The sequence below is a fragment of the Mobula hypostoma genome, chromosome 1 (assembly GCF_963921235.1).
Source record: "Mobula hypostoma chromosome 1, sMobHyp1.1, whole genome shotgun sequence".
Classification (NCBI taxonomy): Eukaryota; Metazoa; Chordata; class Chondrichthyes; order Myliobatiformes; family Myliobatidae; genus Mobula; species Mobula hypostoma.
This window is the reverse complement of record NC_086097.1, coordinates 250,672,142-250,693,692: the sequence shown is the minus strand read 5'-3', so window position 1 is coordinate 250,693,692 and position 21,551 is coordinate 250,672,142. Positions and strand designations below refer to the sequence as shown.

Below are 21,551 nucleotides of genomic sequence, written 5' to 3'. Positions count from 1 at the left end.
GTCGACGTTTTGGGCCGAGACCCTTCGTCAGGGCCCTCGGCCTGAAACGTTGACTGTACCTCTTCCTAGAGATGCTGCCTGGCCTGCTGCATTCACCAGCAACTTTGATGTGTGTTGCTTGAAATTCCAGCATCTGCAGAATTCCTCGTGTTTGCTTATTTGTGTTGTGAGTCGTGGGTTGTGTTTGAATGATGTGACAAATTCTATATTCTGACTTTTTTTAGGAAGTAATCTTTCAAAAAAGCATATTACTAAAAAAAAATTTAAAGAGCTGCACAGTTTTCAGGCCATGTAAAAGTTTCCTGCTCAGAGTAATGGTTGGTCCACATAGCAGTAAGGAAAAATGGAGGGAATATTGTTTAAGACCATAAGACTGTAGGACATAGGAGCAGAATTAGGCCTTTCAGCCCATCGAGTCTGCTCTGCCATTTAATCATAGCTGATTTATTATCCCAGTTTCCTGCCTTCTCCCTGTAACTTTTGATGCCCTTTCTAATCAAGAAACTATCATGCTCCTCTTGAAACATATCCAATGTGTTAGCCTCTGCAGCTGTTTGTGACAGAGTTCCATAGATTCACCACCCTCAGGCTGAGAAATTCCTTTTCATCACAATTGTAAACATACATCCCTCTATTCTGTGGCTGTGCCCTCGGATCTTAACCTCCCCCACTATCAGAGACGTGCTCTCTACATCCACTCTGCCTAACCCTCTTAATATTCAATAGGTTTCAAAGAGATCCCCCTCATTCTTCTAAACTGCAGTTGTTACAGGCCCAGACCCAACAAGCATGCCTCGTGCATTAACCCTTTCATTCCTGGAATCATTCTTGAGAACCTCTTTTGAACATCTTTTCTTAGGTTAGGGGCCCAACACTACTCTCAATACTCAAGTGTAGTCCGACCAATGCCTTATAAAGCCTTGGCATCACATCCTTGCTTTTATATTCAAGTTCACTCAAAATGAACGCTAACATTGCATTTGCCTTCCTTACCACCGATTCAACCTTCAGAGAATCTTGCCCAAGGACTCCCAAGTCCCTTTCCACCTCTGATGTTTGAATTTTCTCCCTATTCTGAAAATAGTCTGTGCCTTTATTCCTTCTACCGAAGTGCATGACCACACACCTCCCTACACGGTATTCCATCTCCCTCTTTCCCCTTTCTTTTCAGTCCTGATGGAGGGTACATAAGAAACAGGAGCAGGAGTTGGCCATCTGGACCGTCGAGCCTGCTCCGCCATTCAGTAAGATCATGGCTGATCTGGCCATGGACTCATCTCCACCTACCTGCCTTTTCCCCATAACTCTTAATCCCCTTACTATGCAAAAATCTATCCAACCTTGTCTTAAATATATTTACTGAGGAAGCCTCCACTGCTTCATTGGGCAGAGAATTCTACAGATTCATCATTGTTTGGGAAAAGCAGTTCCTCCAAATCTCAAGGCTATGTCCCCTAGTTCTAGTCTCACCTACCAGTGGAAACAACTTTCCTGCCTCCATCCCTTTCATAATTTTATATGGTTCTACAAGATCTCCTCTCATCCTTTTGCATTCCAGCAAATATTGTCCCAGGCAACTCAATCTCTCCTCATTGTTTACACCCTTCATCTCTGGACTCAACCTGGTGATCCTCCTCTGCATCACCTCCAAAACCAGTATATCCTTCCTCAAGTAAGGAGACCAGAACTGCACACAGTACTCCAGGTGTGGCCTCACCAATACCCTGTATAGTTGCAGCATAACCTCCCTGCTGTTAAATTCAATCCCTCTAGCAATGAAGGCTAACGTCCCATTTGCCTCGATAGCCTGCTGCACCTGCAAACCAACCTTTTGCGATTCAAGCACAAGTACTTCCAAGTCCCTCTGGACAGCAACATCTTTAACTATTTAAATAATAATCCGCTCTTCTATATTTCCTTCCAAAGTGGATGACCTCGCATTTACCAACATTGTACTCCATCTGCCAGACCCTTGCCCACTCACTTAATCTATCTATATCTCTCTGCAGATTCTCAGTATCCTCTGCACAATTTGCTTTTCCACTCAATTTAGTATCATCAGCAAACTTAGATACACTACACTGGGTCCCCTCTTCCAGATCGTTAATGTATATCGTGAACAGTTGCGAGCCCAGCACCGACCCCTGTGGCACGCCGCTCACCAGATGGCCAACCAGAGAAACACCCACCTATCCCAATCTTCCGCCTTCTATTGGTTAACCAATTCTCTATCCATGCCTATCTATCTCTATCAGCCTAACCCACTGAATTCCTCCAGCATTTTGTGTGTGATGCTCTGGATCTCCAGCATCTCTTGTACTTATTATATCCCTAGTGTTTAATACGAATATATGTTACACAACCATGGAATATAACTTTTTCCCACATTTTTATCTGGCAGATTTGTCTAAAGAATCCCAGAAGGGAGCCACCTTCATGATTTTAGTTTCCTTTAGTGTCTGCATCCCCAACAGTCTCAGCCATTCAGTTTATTTTTGCCTGCGGTTTTGGCAGACGCTTTTAGCCTGTTTTCTTTGGAGCTATCACTGGCTGGGAGCGGGCTGTGGTTTGGGAATTAGCATCATTACTTCTTGCTTTATACACAAGCAACCAGGAATAACTGTTGTGGAATCATAGAAAATTACAACACAGAAACAGGCCTTTTGACTCATCTAGTCAATGCCAAACCATAATTCTGCCTAGTGCCATTGACCTGCACCTGCACCATAGTTTTTCATACCTGCCCATCCATGTACTTATCCAAATTTCTCTTAAATATTGAAACCGGCCCTGCATCCACTACTTGCGCTGGCAGCTGGTTCCACACTTTCACCATCCTCTGAGTGAAGATCTTCCCCTTAAACATTTCACCCTCAACCCTTAAGCAATGACCTCTAGTTCTAGTCGGACCCAGCCTCAGTGGGGAAAAAGCCTGTTTGCATTTACCCTATCTTCATGTAGATGTGCTCAATGATGGGGAGAGCTTTACCGTGATAGTCTGAGCTGTATCCACTATTTTTTGTAGGATTTTTCATCATAGGGCATTGGTGCTTCCATACCAGGCTGTGCATCAGGGATCCCCACTACCCACACAGTGCCCTCTTCTTGCTGCTGCCATCAGGAAGAAGCTACAGGAGCCTCAGGACCCACATCATCAAGTTCAGGAACAGTTATTACCCCTCAATAATCAGGCTCTTGAACCAAAGGGGATAACTTCACCCAAATTCACTTGCCCCATCAACAAACTCATTCGTAAGGCCAATGATGTTGTGGGGATGGAACTGGACTCTCTGACGGTGGTGTCTGAAAAGAGGATGCTGTCCAAGTTGCACGCCATCTTGGTTAATGTCTCCCATCCACTACATAATGTACTGGGTGGGCACAGGAGTACATTCAGCCAGAGACTCATTCCACCAAGATGCAGCACAGAGCGTCATAGGAAGTCATTCCTGCCTGTGGCCATCAAACTTTACAACTCCTCCCTTGGAGGGTCAGACACCCTGAGCCGATAGGCTGGTCCTGGACTTATTTCCTGGCATAATCTACATATTACTATTTAATTATTTATGGTTTTATTACTATTTAATTATTTGTGGTGCAACTGTAACGAAAACCAATTTCTCTTGGAATCAATAAAGTATGACTATGACTATATGACTAAGTTAACCCTAGGGTGTTCTGCACAAGGACTCCCAAGTCCCTTTGCATCTCAGATTTTTGGATTTTCTTCCCTGATTTAGAAAATAGTTTACACATTTATTTCTATTACCAAAACTTATGACCATGCATTTTCAAACATTATATTTCATTTGCCACTTTCTTGCCCATTCTCCTAATCTGTTGAAGTCCTTCTGCAACCTTCCTGTTTCCTCAACACTACCAGCCACTCGAACTTTCATATCATCTGCAAACTTGGCAACAAAGCCATCTAATCCATCATCTAAATCAGATATATAGCATAAAAGAAGCGGCCCCACACCGAACCCTGTAGAACAACACTTGTCATTAGCAGCCAACCAGAAAAGAATACTTTTATTCCTACTCGCTGCCTCCTACCAATCAGCCAAATGCTCTAACTGTGCTAGTAACCCTCCTGTAATGCCATGGGCTCTTAACTTGGTAAGCAGCCTCATGTATTGCACATTGTCAAAGGCCTTCTGAAAGTCCAAATATACAACATCCACTGCATCCCCTTTATCTATAAGGAGTGACTTGATAAAAGTGTAGAAAATGATAAGAAGCGTAGATCTAGTGGGCAGAGAGAAACATTTTCCCAGGGTGGAAATGACTAATACGAGGGGGCATAATTTTAAGGTGATGGGAGGAAAGTATAGGGGGGAGTGTCAGAGATAAGTTTTTTACACAGAGAGTGGTGGGTGCGTGGAACACACTACTGGGGTTGTGGTAGAGGTGGATGCATTAGGGAATTTGAAGTAACTTTTATCTGGGCACATGGAATATAGAAAACTGGTGGTTTTATGTTGGAGGGAGTGTTGCATTTATCTTAGAGTAGGTTTAAATGTCAGCACAACATTGTTAGAAACATAGAAACAGAAAACCTGCAGCACAATACAGGCCCTTCAGCCCACAAAGCTGTGCCGAACATGTCCTTATCTTAGATATTACTGAGGGTGACCCATAGCCCTTTATTTTACTAAGCTCCATATACCTATCCAGAAATCTCTTAAAAAACCCTATCCTTGGAAAAATGGGCTGAAAAATGGCAGATGGAGTTTAATACAGACAAGTGTGAGGTATTGCACATTGGAAGGACAAACCAAGGTAGAACATACAGGGTTAATGGTAAGGCACTGAGGAGTGCCGTGGAACAGAGGGATCTGGGAATACAGATACAAAATTCCCTAAAAGTGTCGTCACAAGTAGATAGGGTCGTAAAGAGAGCTTTTGGTACATTGGCCTTTATTAATCAAAGTATTGAGTAAAAGAGCTGGAATGTTATGATGAGGTTGTATAAGGCATTGGTGAGGCCGAATCTGGAGTATTGTGTTCAGTTTTGGTCACCAAATTACAGGAAGGATATAAATAAGGTTGAAAGAGTGCAGAGAAGGTTTACAAGGATGTTGCCGGGACTTGAGAAACTCAGTTACAGAGAAAGGTTGAATAGGTTAGGACTTTATTCCCTGGAGCGTAGAAGAATGAGGGGAGATTTGATAGAGGTGTATAAAATTATGATGGGTATACATAGAGTGAATGCAAGCAGGCTTTTTCCACTGAGGCAAGGGGAGAAAAAAACCAGAGGACATGGGTTAAGGGTGAGGGGGGAAAAGTTTAAAGGGAACATTAGTGGGGGCTTCTTCACACAGAGAGTGGTGGGAGTATGGAATGTGCTGCCAGACGAGGTGGTAAATGCGGGTTCTTTTTTAATATTTAAGAATAAATTGGACAGATACATGGATGGGAGGTGTATGGAGGGATATGGTCCGTGTGCAGGTCAGTGGGACTAGGCAGAAAATGGTTCGGCACAGCCAAGAAGGGCCAAAAGGCCTGTTTCTGTGCTGTAGTTTCTATGGTTCTATGGTTTCTGCCTTCACCACCACCCGCCGTCAGCCAATTCCACGCACTCACCACTCTGCGTAAAAAATACTTACCCTGACAGCTTCTCTGTACCTACTTCCAAGCACCTTAAAACTATGCCCTCTTGTGCTAGCCATTTCAGCCCTGGGAAAAAGCCTCTGACTATCCACACAATCAATGCCTCTCATCATCATATACACCTCTATCAGGTCACCTCTCATCCTCCATCACTCCAAGGAGAAAAGGCCAAGTTCACTCAACTTATTCTCATAAGGCATTCTGTCCAATCCAGGCAACATCCTTGTAAATCTCCTCAGCACCCTTTCTATAGATTCCACATCCTTCCTGTAGTGAGGTGACCAGAACTGAGCACAGTACTCCAAGTGGGGTCTGACCAATGTCCTATATAGCTGCAACATCACCTCTCTGCTCCTAAACTCAATCCCACGATTGATGAAGGCCAATGCACCGTACACCTTCTTAACCACAGAATCAACCTGTGCAGCAGCTTTGAGTGTCCTATGGACTCGGACCCCAAGATCCCTCTGATCCTCCACACTGCCAAGAGTCTTATCATTAATACCATATTCTGCCATCTTATTTGACCTACCAAAATGAACCACCTCACACTTATCTGGGTTGAACTCCATCTGCCACTTTTCAGCCCAGTTTTGCATCCGATCAATGTCCCACTCTAACCTCTGACAGCCCTCCACACTATCCACAACACCCCCAACCTTTGTGTCATCAGCAAATTTATTAACCCATCCCTCCGCTTCCTCATCCAGGTCGTGTACAAAAATCATGAAGAGTAGGGGTCCCAGAACAGATCCTTGAGGCACACCACTGGTCACCGACCTCCATGCAGAATATGACCCATCTACAACCACTCTTTGCCTTCTGTGGGCAAGCCAGTTCTGGATCCACAAAGCAATGTCCGCTTGGATCCCATGCCTCCTTACTTTCTCAATAAGCCTTGCATGGCCTTGCTGAAATCCATATACACTACATCTACTGCTCTTCCTTCATCAGTGTGTTTAGTCACATCCTCAAAAAACTTAATCAGGCTCGTAAGGCACAGCCTGCCTTTGACAAAGCCATGCTGGCTATTCCTAATCATATTATGCCTCTCCAAATGTTCAGAAATCCTGCCTCTCAGGGTCTTCTCCATCAACTCACCAACAACTGAAGTAAGACTCACTGGTCTATAATTTCCTGGGCTATCTCTACTCCCTTTCTTGAAGAAGGGAACAACATCTGCAACCCTCCAATCCTCCGGAACCTCTCCCATCCCCATTGATGATGCAAAGATCCTCGCCAGAGGCTCAGCAATCTCTTCCCTCGCCTCCCACAGTAGCTTGGGGTACAGTACATGTCATCTAGTCCCAGTGACTTATCCAACTTGATGCTTTCCAAAAGCTCCAGCACATCCTCTTTCTTAATATCTACCTGCTCAAGCTTTTCAGTCCGCTGTAAGTCATCACTACAATCGCCAAGATCCTTTTCCGTAGTGAATACTGAAGCAAAGTATTCATTAAGTACCTCTGCTAACTCCTCCGGTTCCATACACACTTTTCCACTGTCACACTTGATAGGTCCTATTCTCTCATGTCTGTTGGCCAAAGGGGCTGTTCTGTGCTGTAGTGTTCATGTTCCATGTTTTTCTGTAAGTTCTATGTTCTAAGTGCATGCTTGGGCCACTTTGAGGACAATTTAGGGCCAACAACATTTGAAGGACAAACTGGTCACAGATTTTGTGAAGGAAACTAGTGAACCATATTGACTTTAGATGATTTCAAGGCCATCAGCTCCTCGTACAACATTTATTTAATCACCAAACCTGAAGCTAAATTCCCTAGATGACATGGTAAGATATGGAATCGCGTCTCCAAATCGATATTTGAATATTCATCTGGTTTGTAACCAGTGTCTCTGAAAGCCCGAAAGTTGGTAAAACCCCTATCGGGTTAATTTGGTAGAGTGTTTTTATTTTTCAAGGGTATTTTTCATGGAGCACTCAGTAAATGCACTCCTTACACACTCTCACACTCTCTCTCACACACACACACTCTCACACTCTCTCACTCTCACACACACACACACACACACACACACACACACACACACACACACACAGAAAACAGTCTTGCTGTCATGCTGAGTGTACACACTTCCCCCGTTAATGGGTCCTATACCGAGCTGACGTGCTTGGTTTGACTTTATGGTGCCTTTCCTGCCATATACAGCACAATATTCCATTTCTTTAGTCATGGGGACGTGTAAATGGGTATATGTTGTTTGTATACTGTTTTAAGGTGGATGTTTCTGTTTACTTTGTAATATGATTGTAACTACATTATGAGGTGCATCATATTCTCATCTCGTTCATAGCCTTTAGTTAACTTTGTGGTTAATTAAAGGTGGGATGTCCTGGTGCCTATCAAATGGGGCTCATTGTCCTCGGTAGAGGGGGTGGAGGGAGAGGGGGAAGGGGATAGAGGGAGGGGGAAGGGGGAGGGGCGGGAAGGTGAGGGAGAGAGATTTGTTTATTGTAAGTTTGATTTTTGATGCACCTAACAAATACACTAGCACTAAAGTGCTAAGCGACTCCAGCCATTTTTTCCCTTTGGTCATAACCCACATATCTAACATTGAGAATCTATTTTAATCCAAATTTAGACTATTTTGTAATTGCAAAATCTTATTTTTTTCTAGGACTAAGCACCGAATGCCTTGTCAATATCTCTGTTATTGATATCAATGACAAGATTCCAATCTTTGAACAGCCACAGGTAAATATTAAGCCAACACAGAGTCATAGAGTCATATTTAATGTCTGAACCATTTAGGCACAGGAGATTCTGCTGGAAATCCAGAACACACACAAATGCGGGAGGAACTCAGCAGGTCAGGCAGCATCTACAGAGGGGACATTTTGGGCCAAGACCCTTCATTAGGATTGAAGAGTCTCTTCCTCTCCATAGGTGCTGCCTGACCAGCTGAGATCCACCAACATTTAATGTGTGTAGCTCTGAAATATTTGCTGGATTATGAAAGGTGCTGGATGCAGCAGATTTATGTGGCAGAATGTGGGATTTCCTCTCCTCTTTCCCTTTCTCCCATGGTCCACTCTGCTCTCCTATCAGATTCCTTCTTCTTCAGCCCTTTACATTTTCCACCTATCACCCCCCAGCTTCTTACTCCATCTCTCATTCTCTACCCACCCACCTTCCCCCTGACCTGGTCTCTCCTATCGCCTGCTAGTTTGTACTCCTTCCCCTCCTCCTACTTTTTTATTCTGGCTTCTTCCACCCTGCTTCCAGTCCTGATGAAGGGTCTCAGCCTGAAATGTCGACTGTTTATTCCCCTCCATAGATGTTGCCTGACCTGCTGAGTTCCTCCAGCATAGTGTGTGTGTGTGTGTGTGTGTGTGTGTGTGTGTGTGTGTGTGTTGCTCTTCTGACTGTGAACTGTATTCCCTATACTTCAAATGTCTGGCCATATTCTCCTCTGACCGAATTCAAAACATCTTTATTGAAGCACGTTTTGTTCCATACGTGATCAATCACCTCATCCGATTTGTTGATTTGGAAATGCTTCAATATAGAAAACTTAACATAAAGTTATGGGTGCCATGGTAGTGTAGTGGCTACCATGATGCTGCTACAACTCAGGGCATTGGAGTTCAGAGTTCAATCCCAGCATCCCCTGTACGTCCTCCCCCATAGAATGTGTGGTTTTTGTTATGAGGATCTACCCCTTAGTAATAATGACCAGAGTGACAGAGAGAGAATCTGTAAGTACCGATAAGTACCTTTATTGTCTCAACGGAAAAGCACGTGAATTCACACAACCAAACACCTACTTGCACACCTACTAAGTTTTTCTGACCCTCCATGAACAAGCAAAGAATAGAAGAAGTTATATCAGTAAAAGGAGTCTATGGTAGCCATGTGTTCCTCATTGTCCCCCACATGACCATGGGGTCCTCCACATCCATAATGGTAGGAATCCAGTGCTTGCAGTTACCACTCTTTTGCATTTGAAGCTCCTGACCCTTATATTGTTCCCCATCAGTTCAAATAATGCATCTCCATTCCATTGGCTCAAGGTCACATGAGCTTCCAGGGTCACCTTCCTTTTGGCTTTGGTCCAGGGCTACAACCAGCATTGTTCTTTGGCCTCTGCTCCCAGCCCCTGACTGCTTCAAACCAATCAAATCATGTGACCCAGGCACAGTCAGATGAGATTACAGACTGCTTCTCCTGCAAACCTGCCAGTTCACATGGTAAATAGTTACTCATCTGAGAATGGTCTCGGGTTTAGCAGGTCATTGCTGGATCTCCTCATGTCCACATCCAATTGCTCTGATTAGATCACCCCAGAGCAAGAATCAACCCAGTGTCCGCAAGGTGGTGGGGGGAGGGGTTGCAAGGACAGTCTCACAAAATGGCCGCCTCCATCTCATTCAAGCACATGTCAAGAGCAGAGACAATTGGTTTGTCTACTTCCACTGTCCTTGATTCATTCGAAATCGCTGATTTGTAGGCTGTAGTTCTTTCTGGCCAACAGTTTCCTCCAGGTGCTCCGATTTCCTCCCACAGTTCAAAGATGTACCAGTTAGGAGGTTGATTGTTCATTGTAAGGTGCCCTGTGATTAGGCTGCGGTTAAATCAGGGGTTGCTGGTAGTGCGGCTTGAAGCGACGGAAGAGCTTAATGTGCGTTGTGTCTCGAAATAAATAAGTGAGTTGTTATTGACTGTCCATGCACATTGTTTTTATCTAATGTTGTTTTGTGTTTTGTTTTCCTAGTATGGTCCAATCGTCTTAAACGAAACCGTTCCTGTAGGTAACACACTAACAGTAATTCAGGCTACAGATGATGACGAGGCTTTTACAGGCAGCTCTGAAATACTGTACAACATTGTCGACGGTGACGAAAATGGAATTTTCAAAATAGTAACTGATGAAAGCAACAATACGGGATTGGTGAAGCTGGCTAAGGTAAAGGAATGAAAAAAGTCACTGCTTCTGTTGTTCATGTTTAAAAGGCCGTTTCTTTGATGTACTGTACCAATTTTTTTGATTGGATGGATTAAGTCCTGTGAAACTCATTGAGTATATTTAAAGCAGTGGTTGATCAGTTCTTGATTAGTCAGGGTGTCAAAGGTTACGGGGGGTGTGACGGAGGCTGAAGAATGGGGTTGAGAGGGATAATAAATCAGTCATGATTGAATAGTGGAGCAGAATTGTTCAATTATTCCAGTTAGCACCCCTCAAAACCCTTTCTATCTATTAACCCAGTCCCTGCACTATAAACACTTTAAACCACTTTTTATAATGCTGTTAACATTGTAAATACATGCTGCTGTTTATGATAGGTCATTAATAGTCAGGTAGTAAGGGTATCAAAGATTATGGGAGAAGACCGGGGAGTGGGGCTGAGGAAAGGGAAAAAGGATCAGCCATGATTGAATGCAGAGCAGACTCGATGGGCCAAATGGCCTCAATTCTGCTCCAATGTCTTATGGTCTTAATATCAGCCATGATGGAAATGTAGAGCTGGTTTGATGGGCTGAATGGCCTAATTCTGCTCCTCCGATGGTCTTATAGACCTGATATAGTTAGGTGGCCCAGTATGGTATTTAATGTATTGGCTCTGGATAAGACTATAAGACCAAAGATATAGGATCAGAAATAGGCCATTCGGCCCATCAATTCTGCTCCATTATTTGATCATGGCTGATTTATTTTCCTTCTCAAAACCATTCTCCTGCCTTCTTCCCATAACTGTTGACACCCTGACTTATCAAGAACCTTTCAGATTCAGATTTATATTTATTTATCACATGTACATCAAAACATACCATGAAATGCGTCACTTGCATTAACAACTAACATGCCGAAGGATATGCCGGGGGCAGCCCGCAAGTGTCTCCACTCATTCTGCCGCCAACCTAGCATGCTACAATGCTTAGCAGAACAGCACAGAACACAAAAATCAACAAAATAATAGCAGTAAATCAAACCCTGTCTTTCTTTTCTACGCCCTCAACCCCAAACTCCACATACACAGTCCTGTAACTCCAGAACGCCAGCCTCTGGTGAACTCGTGGATTCACAGGCTTGGGGCTCCAGCCATTGTGCCTGTCTTCTGGACTTCAGAGTATTTAATATCCAAGAATGTACATGATATAGGACCTGAAATTCTTACTCTTCACAGACATCCACGAAACACAGAAAAAAAAACAGAGAATGAGTGACAGAAACATTAGAACCCCAAAGCCTGTCCTCCCAAAAGCATCAACCCTCTCCCTCCCCCCCACTTGCTCCAACGAAAGCATTGACCCCTGCCACCCACCATGCAAGCAATAACAAAGCCCCCGGAAACCATGATCCAGAGTCCCAGACATCCCACCTCTCCCGGAAGTTCCGGGAGTCTCCCGCATACTAGTAGTGGCTCCCTGATGCCCACAAATTATATACAATATCACGGAAATCAATTTTTTTGAGAGCGAGAGAGAGAAAGCAAGAGCAAGCAAGCGAGCGAGCGAGAGCGAAAGCAAGCAAGAGCGCTTGAGAGTGCACGAGTGACCACGCGAAAGAGAGAGAGAGCGCGAGCGAGACCGCGCCATGGCAGAGTGTTCCAAAAAAAATATAAAACGTACGTCACCCCAGACTACACTAAGGTGTACCCCTGCCTAATAGGGGTCAAAATAATGACAGTGTTGCTCACTGCACTGTTTGCAACAGTGACTTTTCTATTGCCCATGGTGGGTTAAGACTGTAAAAGACATGTTGAGGTGAGTTTAACAGGTGTCATTCCTTCATTAGCATAGCTAACGTTATTTAAACTAGCTGGCCAGCTGCTAAGGAGCTACTCTATTGCAGAGATCCCACCTCTCCCGGAAGTCTCCCGCAAATTGATGGTGCTACCTCCCTGAAATGAGTTTTTGCAGGGTGGGATGTCTGGAGTCCATCAGAACGACCGTCCATCCCAACACTTCGACATCTCAAAGGCTCTCTCTCATCAGCAAGGGAGAGAGATACATTTCTTCTGCAATGACAAGGTGGGAGACCAGTAGCTTACTGTTCTGATCTGCCCTGTTGCTTGGCCGAGTTCCTTGACCCGAGGACCAAAAGATTCTCACTCACTATCGAGAGAGAGAGATTGCTCGAGTGCAGGGGCCTTTGACAGCAGCACATACCACCTGCTGTTTCGATATTTCAATCACCCACAACATTTCAGTCAGTGGCACCAGTGAAGTATGGGGTTTTTTGGGGTCCACAGGGCCACATCGTGAAGACGCACGTCTTCCAGGCTGCACGTGGACTCTGAGAACAAGAACGCACCTCCCATGGGCATTCATAGTTTGAGCTGCAGCTGTAGATCACAGAGTACGACAGATGTGCGAACGTCACTCCACTCCAGTCACGAGCGTGAACGTTATTCGATCCTTTAAGAAGGGAGGAAGGCAAAAGAAAAGAATTTATAGGCCATTTGGCATAACCTCAGTGACTGGAAAGTGTTGGAGGTCATTATTAGATTATGAAGACACGTAGTCCTCTTTTATTGTCATTTAGTAATGCATGCATTAAGAAATGATACAATATTCCTCCGGTGTGATATCACAAAACACAGGACAGACCAAGACTGAAAAAAACTGACAAAACCACATAATTATAACATATAGTTACAACAGTGCAACAATACCATAACTTGATGAAGTCCATGAGCACAGTAAAGTTCAAAGTTTCTCAAATGTCCCACATCTCACGCAGACTGGAGAAGGAAGAAAAACTCTCCCTGCCATGCCGACCACAATCCGATTCTGAGTCATCCGAAAACTTCAAGTTCTGATCAGCTCTCCGACACTGAGTACTGAGCGCCATCTCTGTCCGAATGATTCGACCTCCTTCTCGGTCGCCAACAGTAGGCAAGGCTGGGGATTTTGAGGCCTGCCCTCCGAAAGATTCCCGACCACGTAGTAACGACAGCAGCGAACAAGCGTTTCAGAAATTTCTCCAGATGTTCCTCTGTGCTTTCACGTCCATTCTCCATCAAATCAGAATTGTCCACGGTCCCTATTTAACAGATACGATATCATTTTTCACCGGAGGGCTGAGCATGCGCAGGTGCGCTGCCATCTTTTCCTCCCGCCTATTAAGGATGAGGTTTCAAGGTACTTGGAGACTAATGATAAAATAAGTCAAAGTCAGCATGGTTTCTGTCAAGGGAAATCTTGCCTGACAAATCTGTTAGAGTTCTTCAAAGAAGAAACAAGCTGGCTGGACAAAGAAGAGGTAGTGGATGTCATTTACTTGGATTTTCAGAAGGCATTTGATACGGGGCCACACACGAGGTTAATTAACAAGATAAAATCCTCTGGCGTTACAGGAAAGATAGTAGAATGGCTGACAAACAGGAAGCAGCAAGTGGGAATAAAAAGGTACTTTTTCTGGTTGGCTGCCAGTGACTAGTGGTGTTCCTCAGGGACCCAAATTGGGACCACTACTTTTCACATTGTTCGTTAATGATCTAGATTATGGAATTGATGGCCTTGTGGCAAAGTTTACAGATGATACGAAGATAGGCGGAGGGGTAGGTAGTGCTGAGGAAGCAATGTGATTACAGCAGGACTGAGACAAATCGGAAGAATGGGCAAAAAAGTGGCGGATGGAATAGTGTTTGGAAGTATATTTTGGTAGAAGGAACAATAGTGTGAACAATCATCTAAATGGGGAGAAGGTTCAAACATTAGAGGTGCAAAGACCATAAGAATAGGAGCATAATTAGGGCATATAACCCATTGAGTCTGTTCGCTATTCTATCATGGCAGATCATTTTTTCCTTGGGCTTCTCCCCATAGCCTTTGATACCATTAAGAAGCTATCAAATTCTGCCTTAAATACACCCAACAACATGCCCTCTCCAGTAACCTGTGGTAATAAATTCCACAAATTCACCACCCTCTGGCTAAAGAAATTTCTCTGCCTCTCTGTTTTAAAAGGATGCCCTCTATCCTGAGGCAGTGCCCTCTTGGCCTAGAATCCCCCACCATGGGAAACATCCTTTCCACATCTACTCTGTCTTGCTCTTTCAACATTCAAAAGGTTTCAATGAGGTCCTCCCTTATCTTTCTAAGTTTCAGAGAGGACTGACCCAGAGGCATCAAACATTCACCATATGATAACCCTTTCATTTCCGGAATCATTCTTGTGAATCTCCTCTGAACCCTCTCCAATGCCAGCACAGTTTTTCTCAGATGAGGAGCCCAAAACTGTTCACAATACTCAAAGTGAGGCCTCACCAGTGCCTTATAAAGCCTCAGCATCACATCCCTGCTCTTGTATTCTAGACCTCTTGAAATGAATGCTAACATGGCATTTGCCTTCCTCACCACTGACTCAACCTTACTCATTAAGTACTTGGTGAGTACTTTGCTTCAGTATTCACTACGGAAAAGGATCTCAGTGATTGTAGTGATGACACAGCAGACTGAAAAGCTTGAGCATGTAGATATTAAGAAAGAGGATGTGCTGGAGCTTTTGGAAAGCATCAAGTTGGATAAGTCACAGGGACCGGACAAGATGTACCCGAGGCTACTGTGGGAAGCAAGGGAGGAGATTACTGAGCCTCTGGCAATGATCTTTGCATCATCAATGGGGACGGGAGAGGTTCCGGAGGATTGGAGGGTTGCAGATGTTGTTCCCTTATTCAAGAAAGGGAGTAGCGATAGCCCAGGAAATTATAGACCAGTGAGTCTTACCTCAGTGGTTGGTAAGTTGATGGAGAAGATCCTAAGAGGCAGGATTTATGAATATTTGGAGAGGCATAATATAATTAGAAATAGTCAGCATGACTTTGTCAAAGGCAGGTCATGCCTTACGAACCAGGTTGAATTTTTTGAGGATGTGACTAAACACATTGATGAAGGTAGAGCAGTAGATATAGTGTATATGGATTTCAGCAAGGCATTTGACATTGTACCACATGCAAGGCTTATTGAGAAAGTAAGGAGGGATGGGATCCAAGGGGACATTGCATTCTGGATCCAGAACTGGCTTGCCCACAGAAGGCAAAGAGCAGTTGTAGACGAGTCATATTCTGCTTGGAGGTCAGTGACCAGTGGTGTGCCTCAGGGATCTGTTCTGGGACCCCTGCTCTTCGTGATTTTTATAAATGACCTGGATGAGGAAGTGGAGGGATGGGTTCGTAGATTTGCTGATGATACAAAGGTTGGGGGTGTTGTGGATAGTGTGGAGGGCTGTCAGAGGTTACAGCGGGACATTGATAGGATGCAAAACTGGGCTGAGAAGTGGCAGATGGAGTTCAACCCAGATAAGTGTGAGGTGGTTCATTTTGGTAGGTCAAATATGATGGCAGAATCTAGTATTAATGGTAAGACTCTTGGCAGTGTGGAGGATCAGAGGGATCTTGGGGTCCGAGTCCATAGGACACTCAAAGCTGCTGCACAGGTTGACTCTGTGGTTAAGAAGGCATACGGTGCATTGGCCTTCATCAATCATGGGATTGAGTTTAGGAGCCGAGAGGTAATGTTGCAGCTATATAGGACCCTGGTCAGACCCCACTTGGAGTACTGTGCTCAGTTCTGGTCACCTCACTACAGGAAGAATGTGGAAGCTATTGAAAGGGTGCAGAGGATATTTACAAGGATGTTGCCTGGATTGGGGAGCATGCCTGATGAGAAAAGGTTGAGTGAACTTGGCCTTTTCTCCTTGGAGTGACGGAGGATGAGAGGTGACCTGATAGAGGTGTACCAGATGATGAAAGGCATTGATTGTGTGGATAATCAGAGGTTTTTTCCCAGGGCTGAAATGGCTAGCACGAGAGGGCACAGTTTTAAGGTGCTTGGAAGTAAGTACAGAGGAGATGTCAAGGGTAAGTTTTGTACGAAGAGTGGTGAGTGTATGGAATGGACTACTGGCGATGGTGGGGGAGGCAGATATGATAGGGTCTTTTAAGATAGAGTGGTGCGGACAGCCTAGCGCATCTGCAGTTGTGAACTTCCCATGATTCAGGACATTTACAAGGACAGGTGTGTAAAAAGGGACTGTAGGATCACTGGGGACCCAAGCCATCCCAAACACAAACTGTTCCAGCTGCTACCATCTGGGAAGCCGTACTGCAGCTTAAAAGCCAGGACCAACAGGCTCCGGGACAGCTTCTTCCACCAGGCCATCAGACTGATTAACTCACGCTGACTTGAGTCTACTCTATATTACATTGACTGCTCTATTTGTTATAAATTATTATAAATTACTATGATTGCACATGGAACATTTAGATGGAGACGTAACATAAAATTTTTACTCCTTATGTATGTGAAGGAAGTAAGAAATAAAGATAATTCAGTCAAATTTCAGGTTTTTCAGGCAAGTTGTTCCCTTAAGGAAACCATACTGACTTTGTCCTGTGTCACCAAGTACTCCATAACTTCATCCTTTAACAATTGACTCCAGCATCTTCCCAACCACTGAGGTCAGGCTAACTGGTCTATAATTGCTTTTTGCTGCCTTCCTCCTTTCTTAAAGGGCGGAGTGACATTTGCAATTTTCCAGTCCTCTAGCACCATGCCAGAGTCCAATGATTTTTGAAAGATCATTACTAATGTCTCCACAATCTCTACCACTACCTCCTTCAGAACCCTAGAGTGCAGGTCATCAGGCCCAGATGACTTACGTACCCTTAGATCTTTCAGCTTTTTGAGCACCTTCTCCTTTGTAATAATAACCACATTCACTTATCTTCCTTCACACCCTTCAACATCAGACACACTGCTAATGTCTTCTACAGTCAAGACTGATGCAAAATACTCATTTAATTCATCCACCATTTCCTTGGTTCCCCCCGTTATTATTTATCCGGCCTTATTTTCTAGCGATCCTATATCCATTCTCATCTCTATTTTGTTACAGACTTGAAAAAGCTTTTACTATCCACTTTGATACTGTTTGCTAGTTTGCTTTCATATTTCATCTTCTCCCTCCTAATGAGTTTTTTAGTTGCTCTTTGTGGGTTTTTTAAAGCATGCCAATCCTCTATCTTCCTGCAAACTTTTGTTTTGTTATATGCACTCTCTTTTGCTTTTACATTAGCTTTGACTTTCCTTATCAGCCATTTGAGTTTTTTTTGCCATTTTAGTATTTCTTTGCTTTTGGAATCCTGCACCTTCCTCATTTTTCCCAGAAACTCGTGCCATTGCTGCTCTGCTGTCATCCCTGCCAGCTTCTCCTTCCAACGTACTTTGGCCAAGTCCTCTCTCATACAAATTTAATTTCCTTTACTCCACTGAAATACTGCTACGTCAGACCTTATTTTCTCCCTATCAAATTTCAAGTTGAACTCAATCATATTGTTATCATTGCCTCCTTCCCATTCTTTTACCTTAAGCTCCCTGATCACCTCTGGTTCATTACATCACATCCAATCCAGTACAGCTGATCCTCTAGTAAGCTCAACGACAAATTGCTGTAAAAAGCCATCTCTTAGGCATTCAACAAACTCACTTTCTTGAAATGCACTTCCAAACTGATCTTCCCAATGGACTTGCACGTTGAAATCTCCCATGACTATCATAGTATTGCCTTTATGACACGCCTTTTCTATTTCCTGTTGTAATCTGTGGTCCACCTCCCAGCTACTAACTGGAGGCCTGTATATAACTGCCATCAGGGTACTTTTACCCTTGCAGTTTCTTAAATCAACCCACAAGGATTCAACATCTTTTGATGCTATATCACATCTTTCTACTGATTTGATGCCATTTATTGTAATGAACAGAGCCACGCCAACCCCTCTGCTGACCTTCCCATCCCTCCGATTCAGCGTGAAACCTTGGACATTCAGCTCCCAACTACAACCATCCTTCAGCCATGATTAGTGATGGCCACATCATCATACCTGACAATCTATAGTAGTGCAACAAGATCATCCACCTTATTTCTTATACTCTGTGCATTGAGATATAACACTTTGTATTTGCTATCCTTTTTGATGCCGCATCGCTAAAGCACTGATACTCACCTGCTGGCTATAATTTTGTCCTGCCCTTCCTGACGGTCTGTCTTTGCTTTTTTACCATCTGTCCTTTCCTGAGACCCTTCACTCCAGTTCCCACACCCTTCCAAATTATTTAAACCCTCTCCAACAGCTCTTAAAAACCTGCCTGCGAGAATATTCGTCCCCCTCGGATTCTGGTGCAACCTGTCACTTTTGCACAGGTCATACCTCCCCCAGAAGAGATCACAATGATCCAAGCACCTGAAGCCCTGCCCCCTGCACCAGCTTCTCAGCCACGCATTTATCTGCCAAATCACCCTGTTTCTACCCTCACTGGCACGTGGCACAGGTAGCAGTCCACTAATTACTACCCTTGAGGTCCTGCTTCTCAGCTTTCTACCTAGCTCTCTAAATTCTCTTTTCGGGACCTTTTTGCTTTTCCTTCCTATGTTATTGGTACCAATATGTACCAAGACATCTGGCTGCTCTCCCTCCCTCTCCAAAATGTTGTGGACGCAATCTGAGACATTCCTGACCCTGGCACTTGGAAGGCAACTCACCATTCCTAGGTCCACAGAGGGACTTATGAGTCCTTGTGCAAGACTCCCAGAAGGTTAATTCACAGGCGCTGAGGTAAAGAAGGCAAATGCAATGTTGGCATTTATTTCAAGTGGAATAGAATATGAAAGCAAGGAGATAATGCTGAGACTTTATAAAACACAAATCAGTCCACACTTGAAGTATTGTCAACAATTTTGGGCCTCATATCTGGAAGGGATGTGTTGTCATTGGAGAGAGTCCAGAGGAGGTTCACGAGGATGATTCCGGGAATGAAGAGGCTAACATGCGAGGAGGGTTTGGCAGCTTTGGGCCTATACTCACCGGAATTTAGAAGAATGTGGGGGCAGCGGATCACTTTGAAACCTACTGAATGTTGAAAGGAGTAGATAGGGTGGATGTGGAGAGGATATTTCCTCTGGTGGAGGTATCCAGTACTAGAGGGCACAACTCCAGAATAAAGGGCAACCTTTTAGAACAGAGGTAAGAAGGATTTTTTTTATTAGCCAGAGAGTAGTAAATCTGTGGAATGCTCTGCCACAGACTATGGTGGAGGCCAAGTGTGTGTGTATATTTAAGGCAGAAGTTGATCGTTTCCTGATCAGTCAGGGCATCAAAGGAAGTGGCGAGAAGGCAGGTGTATGGGGTTGAATGTGATCTGGGATCAGCCATAATGGAATGGCAGAGCAGACTCGATGGGCTGAATGGCCTAATTCTGCTCCTATGTCTTATGGTCTTATGGACCCAGTGACCTTAAAAAGAAAGACAGGAAAGAAGGAGAAGAAGAATAAATCTTTTCATGGATGAACTGGAAGACATCATCTGGGTCTGCAAACACCTCTGGCGCCATCTTTTCCGATCGAACTTCGGGCTTTGATCTTTAGGATCAACCCCAGACTCACCGACGATGACAAATGAGGGTCTGAAGTGCAGGCCTTGAGCTCCAGACTCACCGTTGCCGGGAACCTGAACGCTAAGTCATGAACTGACTCACAAACCTAAGAAGGTGACCGGCCATCGTGCCTTTTGGCTGCACGGAGATCCAATCCAGGAACACACCATCAGCTTGCTGACCCAGGGGTGCCACCAGCACTTGTCCTCTCCGGTCTGCCAGCCCATTATCAATCATGTCCACTTCACTGGTCTTCATACGCGGAGCGGATGGTGAGGATCCTTAATGATGGAAGCTGCCTTCTTAAGACACTGCCTCTTGAAGACATTTTCAAAGGTCGGGAGAGCTGTACACATGATGGAGCTGAGTGAGTCTACAGGCCTCTGCAGCCTCCTGTGATCCATTGCATTGGAGCCTCCATAGGATCAGTCAGAATGCTCTCCACCGGATAACACGTAGAAACTTGCCAGAATCTTGCTGACGTTCCAGTCCTCCTCAAGCTCCTAATGAAGTTCTGCAGCATTCCTGCAGCTTAATGTGAAAAAGATTAAGGAGCTGGTGGTAGACCTGAGGAGAGCTAAGGTACCGGTGACCCCTGTTTCCATCCAGGGGTTCAGTGTAGACATGGTGGAGGATTACAAATACCTGGGGATATGAATTGACAATAAACTGGACTGTTCAAAGAACACTGAGGCTGTCTATAGGAAGGGTCAGAGCCGTCTCTATTTCCTGAGGAGACTGACGTCCTTTAACATCTGCCGGACAATGCAGAGGATGTTCTACGAGTCTGTGGTGGCCAGTGCTATCATGTTTGCTGTTGTGTGCTGGGGCAGCAGGCTGAGGGTGGCAGACACCAACAAAATCAACAAACTCATTCGTAAGGCCAGTGATGTTGTGGGGATGGAACTGGACTCTCTCACGGTGGTGTCTGAAAAGGGGATGCTGTCCAAGTTGCATGCCATCTTGGACAATGTCTCCCATCCACTACATAATGTACTGGGTGGGCACAGGAGTACATTCAGCCAGAGACTCATTCCTCCGAGATGCAGCACAGAGCGTCATAGGAAGTCATTCCTGCCTGTGGCCATCAAACTTTACAACTCCTCCCTTGGAGGGTCAGACACCCTGAGCCAATAGGCTGGTCCTGGACTTATTTCATAATTCACTGGCATAATTTACATATTACTATTTAACTAATTACTATTCTATTACTATTTATTATTTATGGTGCAACTGTAACGAAAACCAATTTCCCCCAAGATCAATAAAGTATGACTCTGACTATGACTAAGTACAGCTACCAGCATGCCTGCTTCATGATCGCATCAGTCTGTTGGGCCCACGACAGATCCCCTGAGATGTTGATGCCCTGGAAGTTGAAACTGTTCAACCATTCCATTGCTGATCCCTCGATGAGGACTGGTGTGTGTTCCCTCAGCTTCCCCTTCCTGAAGCCCACAATCAGTTCATTGGTTTGATTGATGTTGAGTGTGATGTTGTTCTTATGACTCCACTCAACTAGCAAAACTAACTCACTCCTGT

The 21,551-nt window shown here is 44.5% G+C and overlaps 1 protein-coding gene across 1 annotated transcript in view; it reads left to right on the top strand.

The window, feature by feature from the left end:
• Positions 1 to 21,551, top strand: part of cdh17 (cadherin 17, LI cadherin (liver-intestine)) — a 168,015-nt gene that overhangs the window by 93,282 nt on the left and 53,182 nt on the right. Inside the window, exons 11-12 of the mRNA XM_063067108.1 lie at positions 8,251 to 8,327; positions 10,348 to 10,539. Coding sequence (XP_062923178.1) covers positions 8,251 to 8,327; positions 10,348 to 10,539 — 269 coding nt within the window. The remainder of the gene's footprint in view (positions 1 to 8,250; positions 8,328 to 10,347; positions 10,540 to 21,551) is intronic.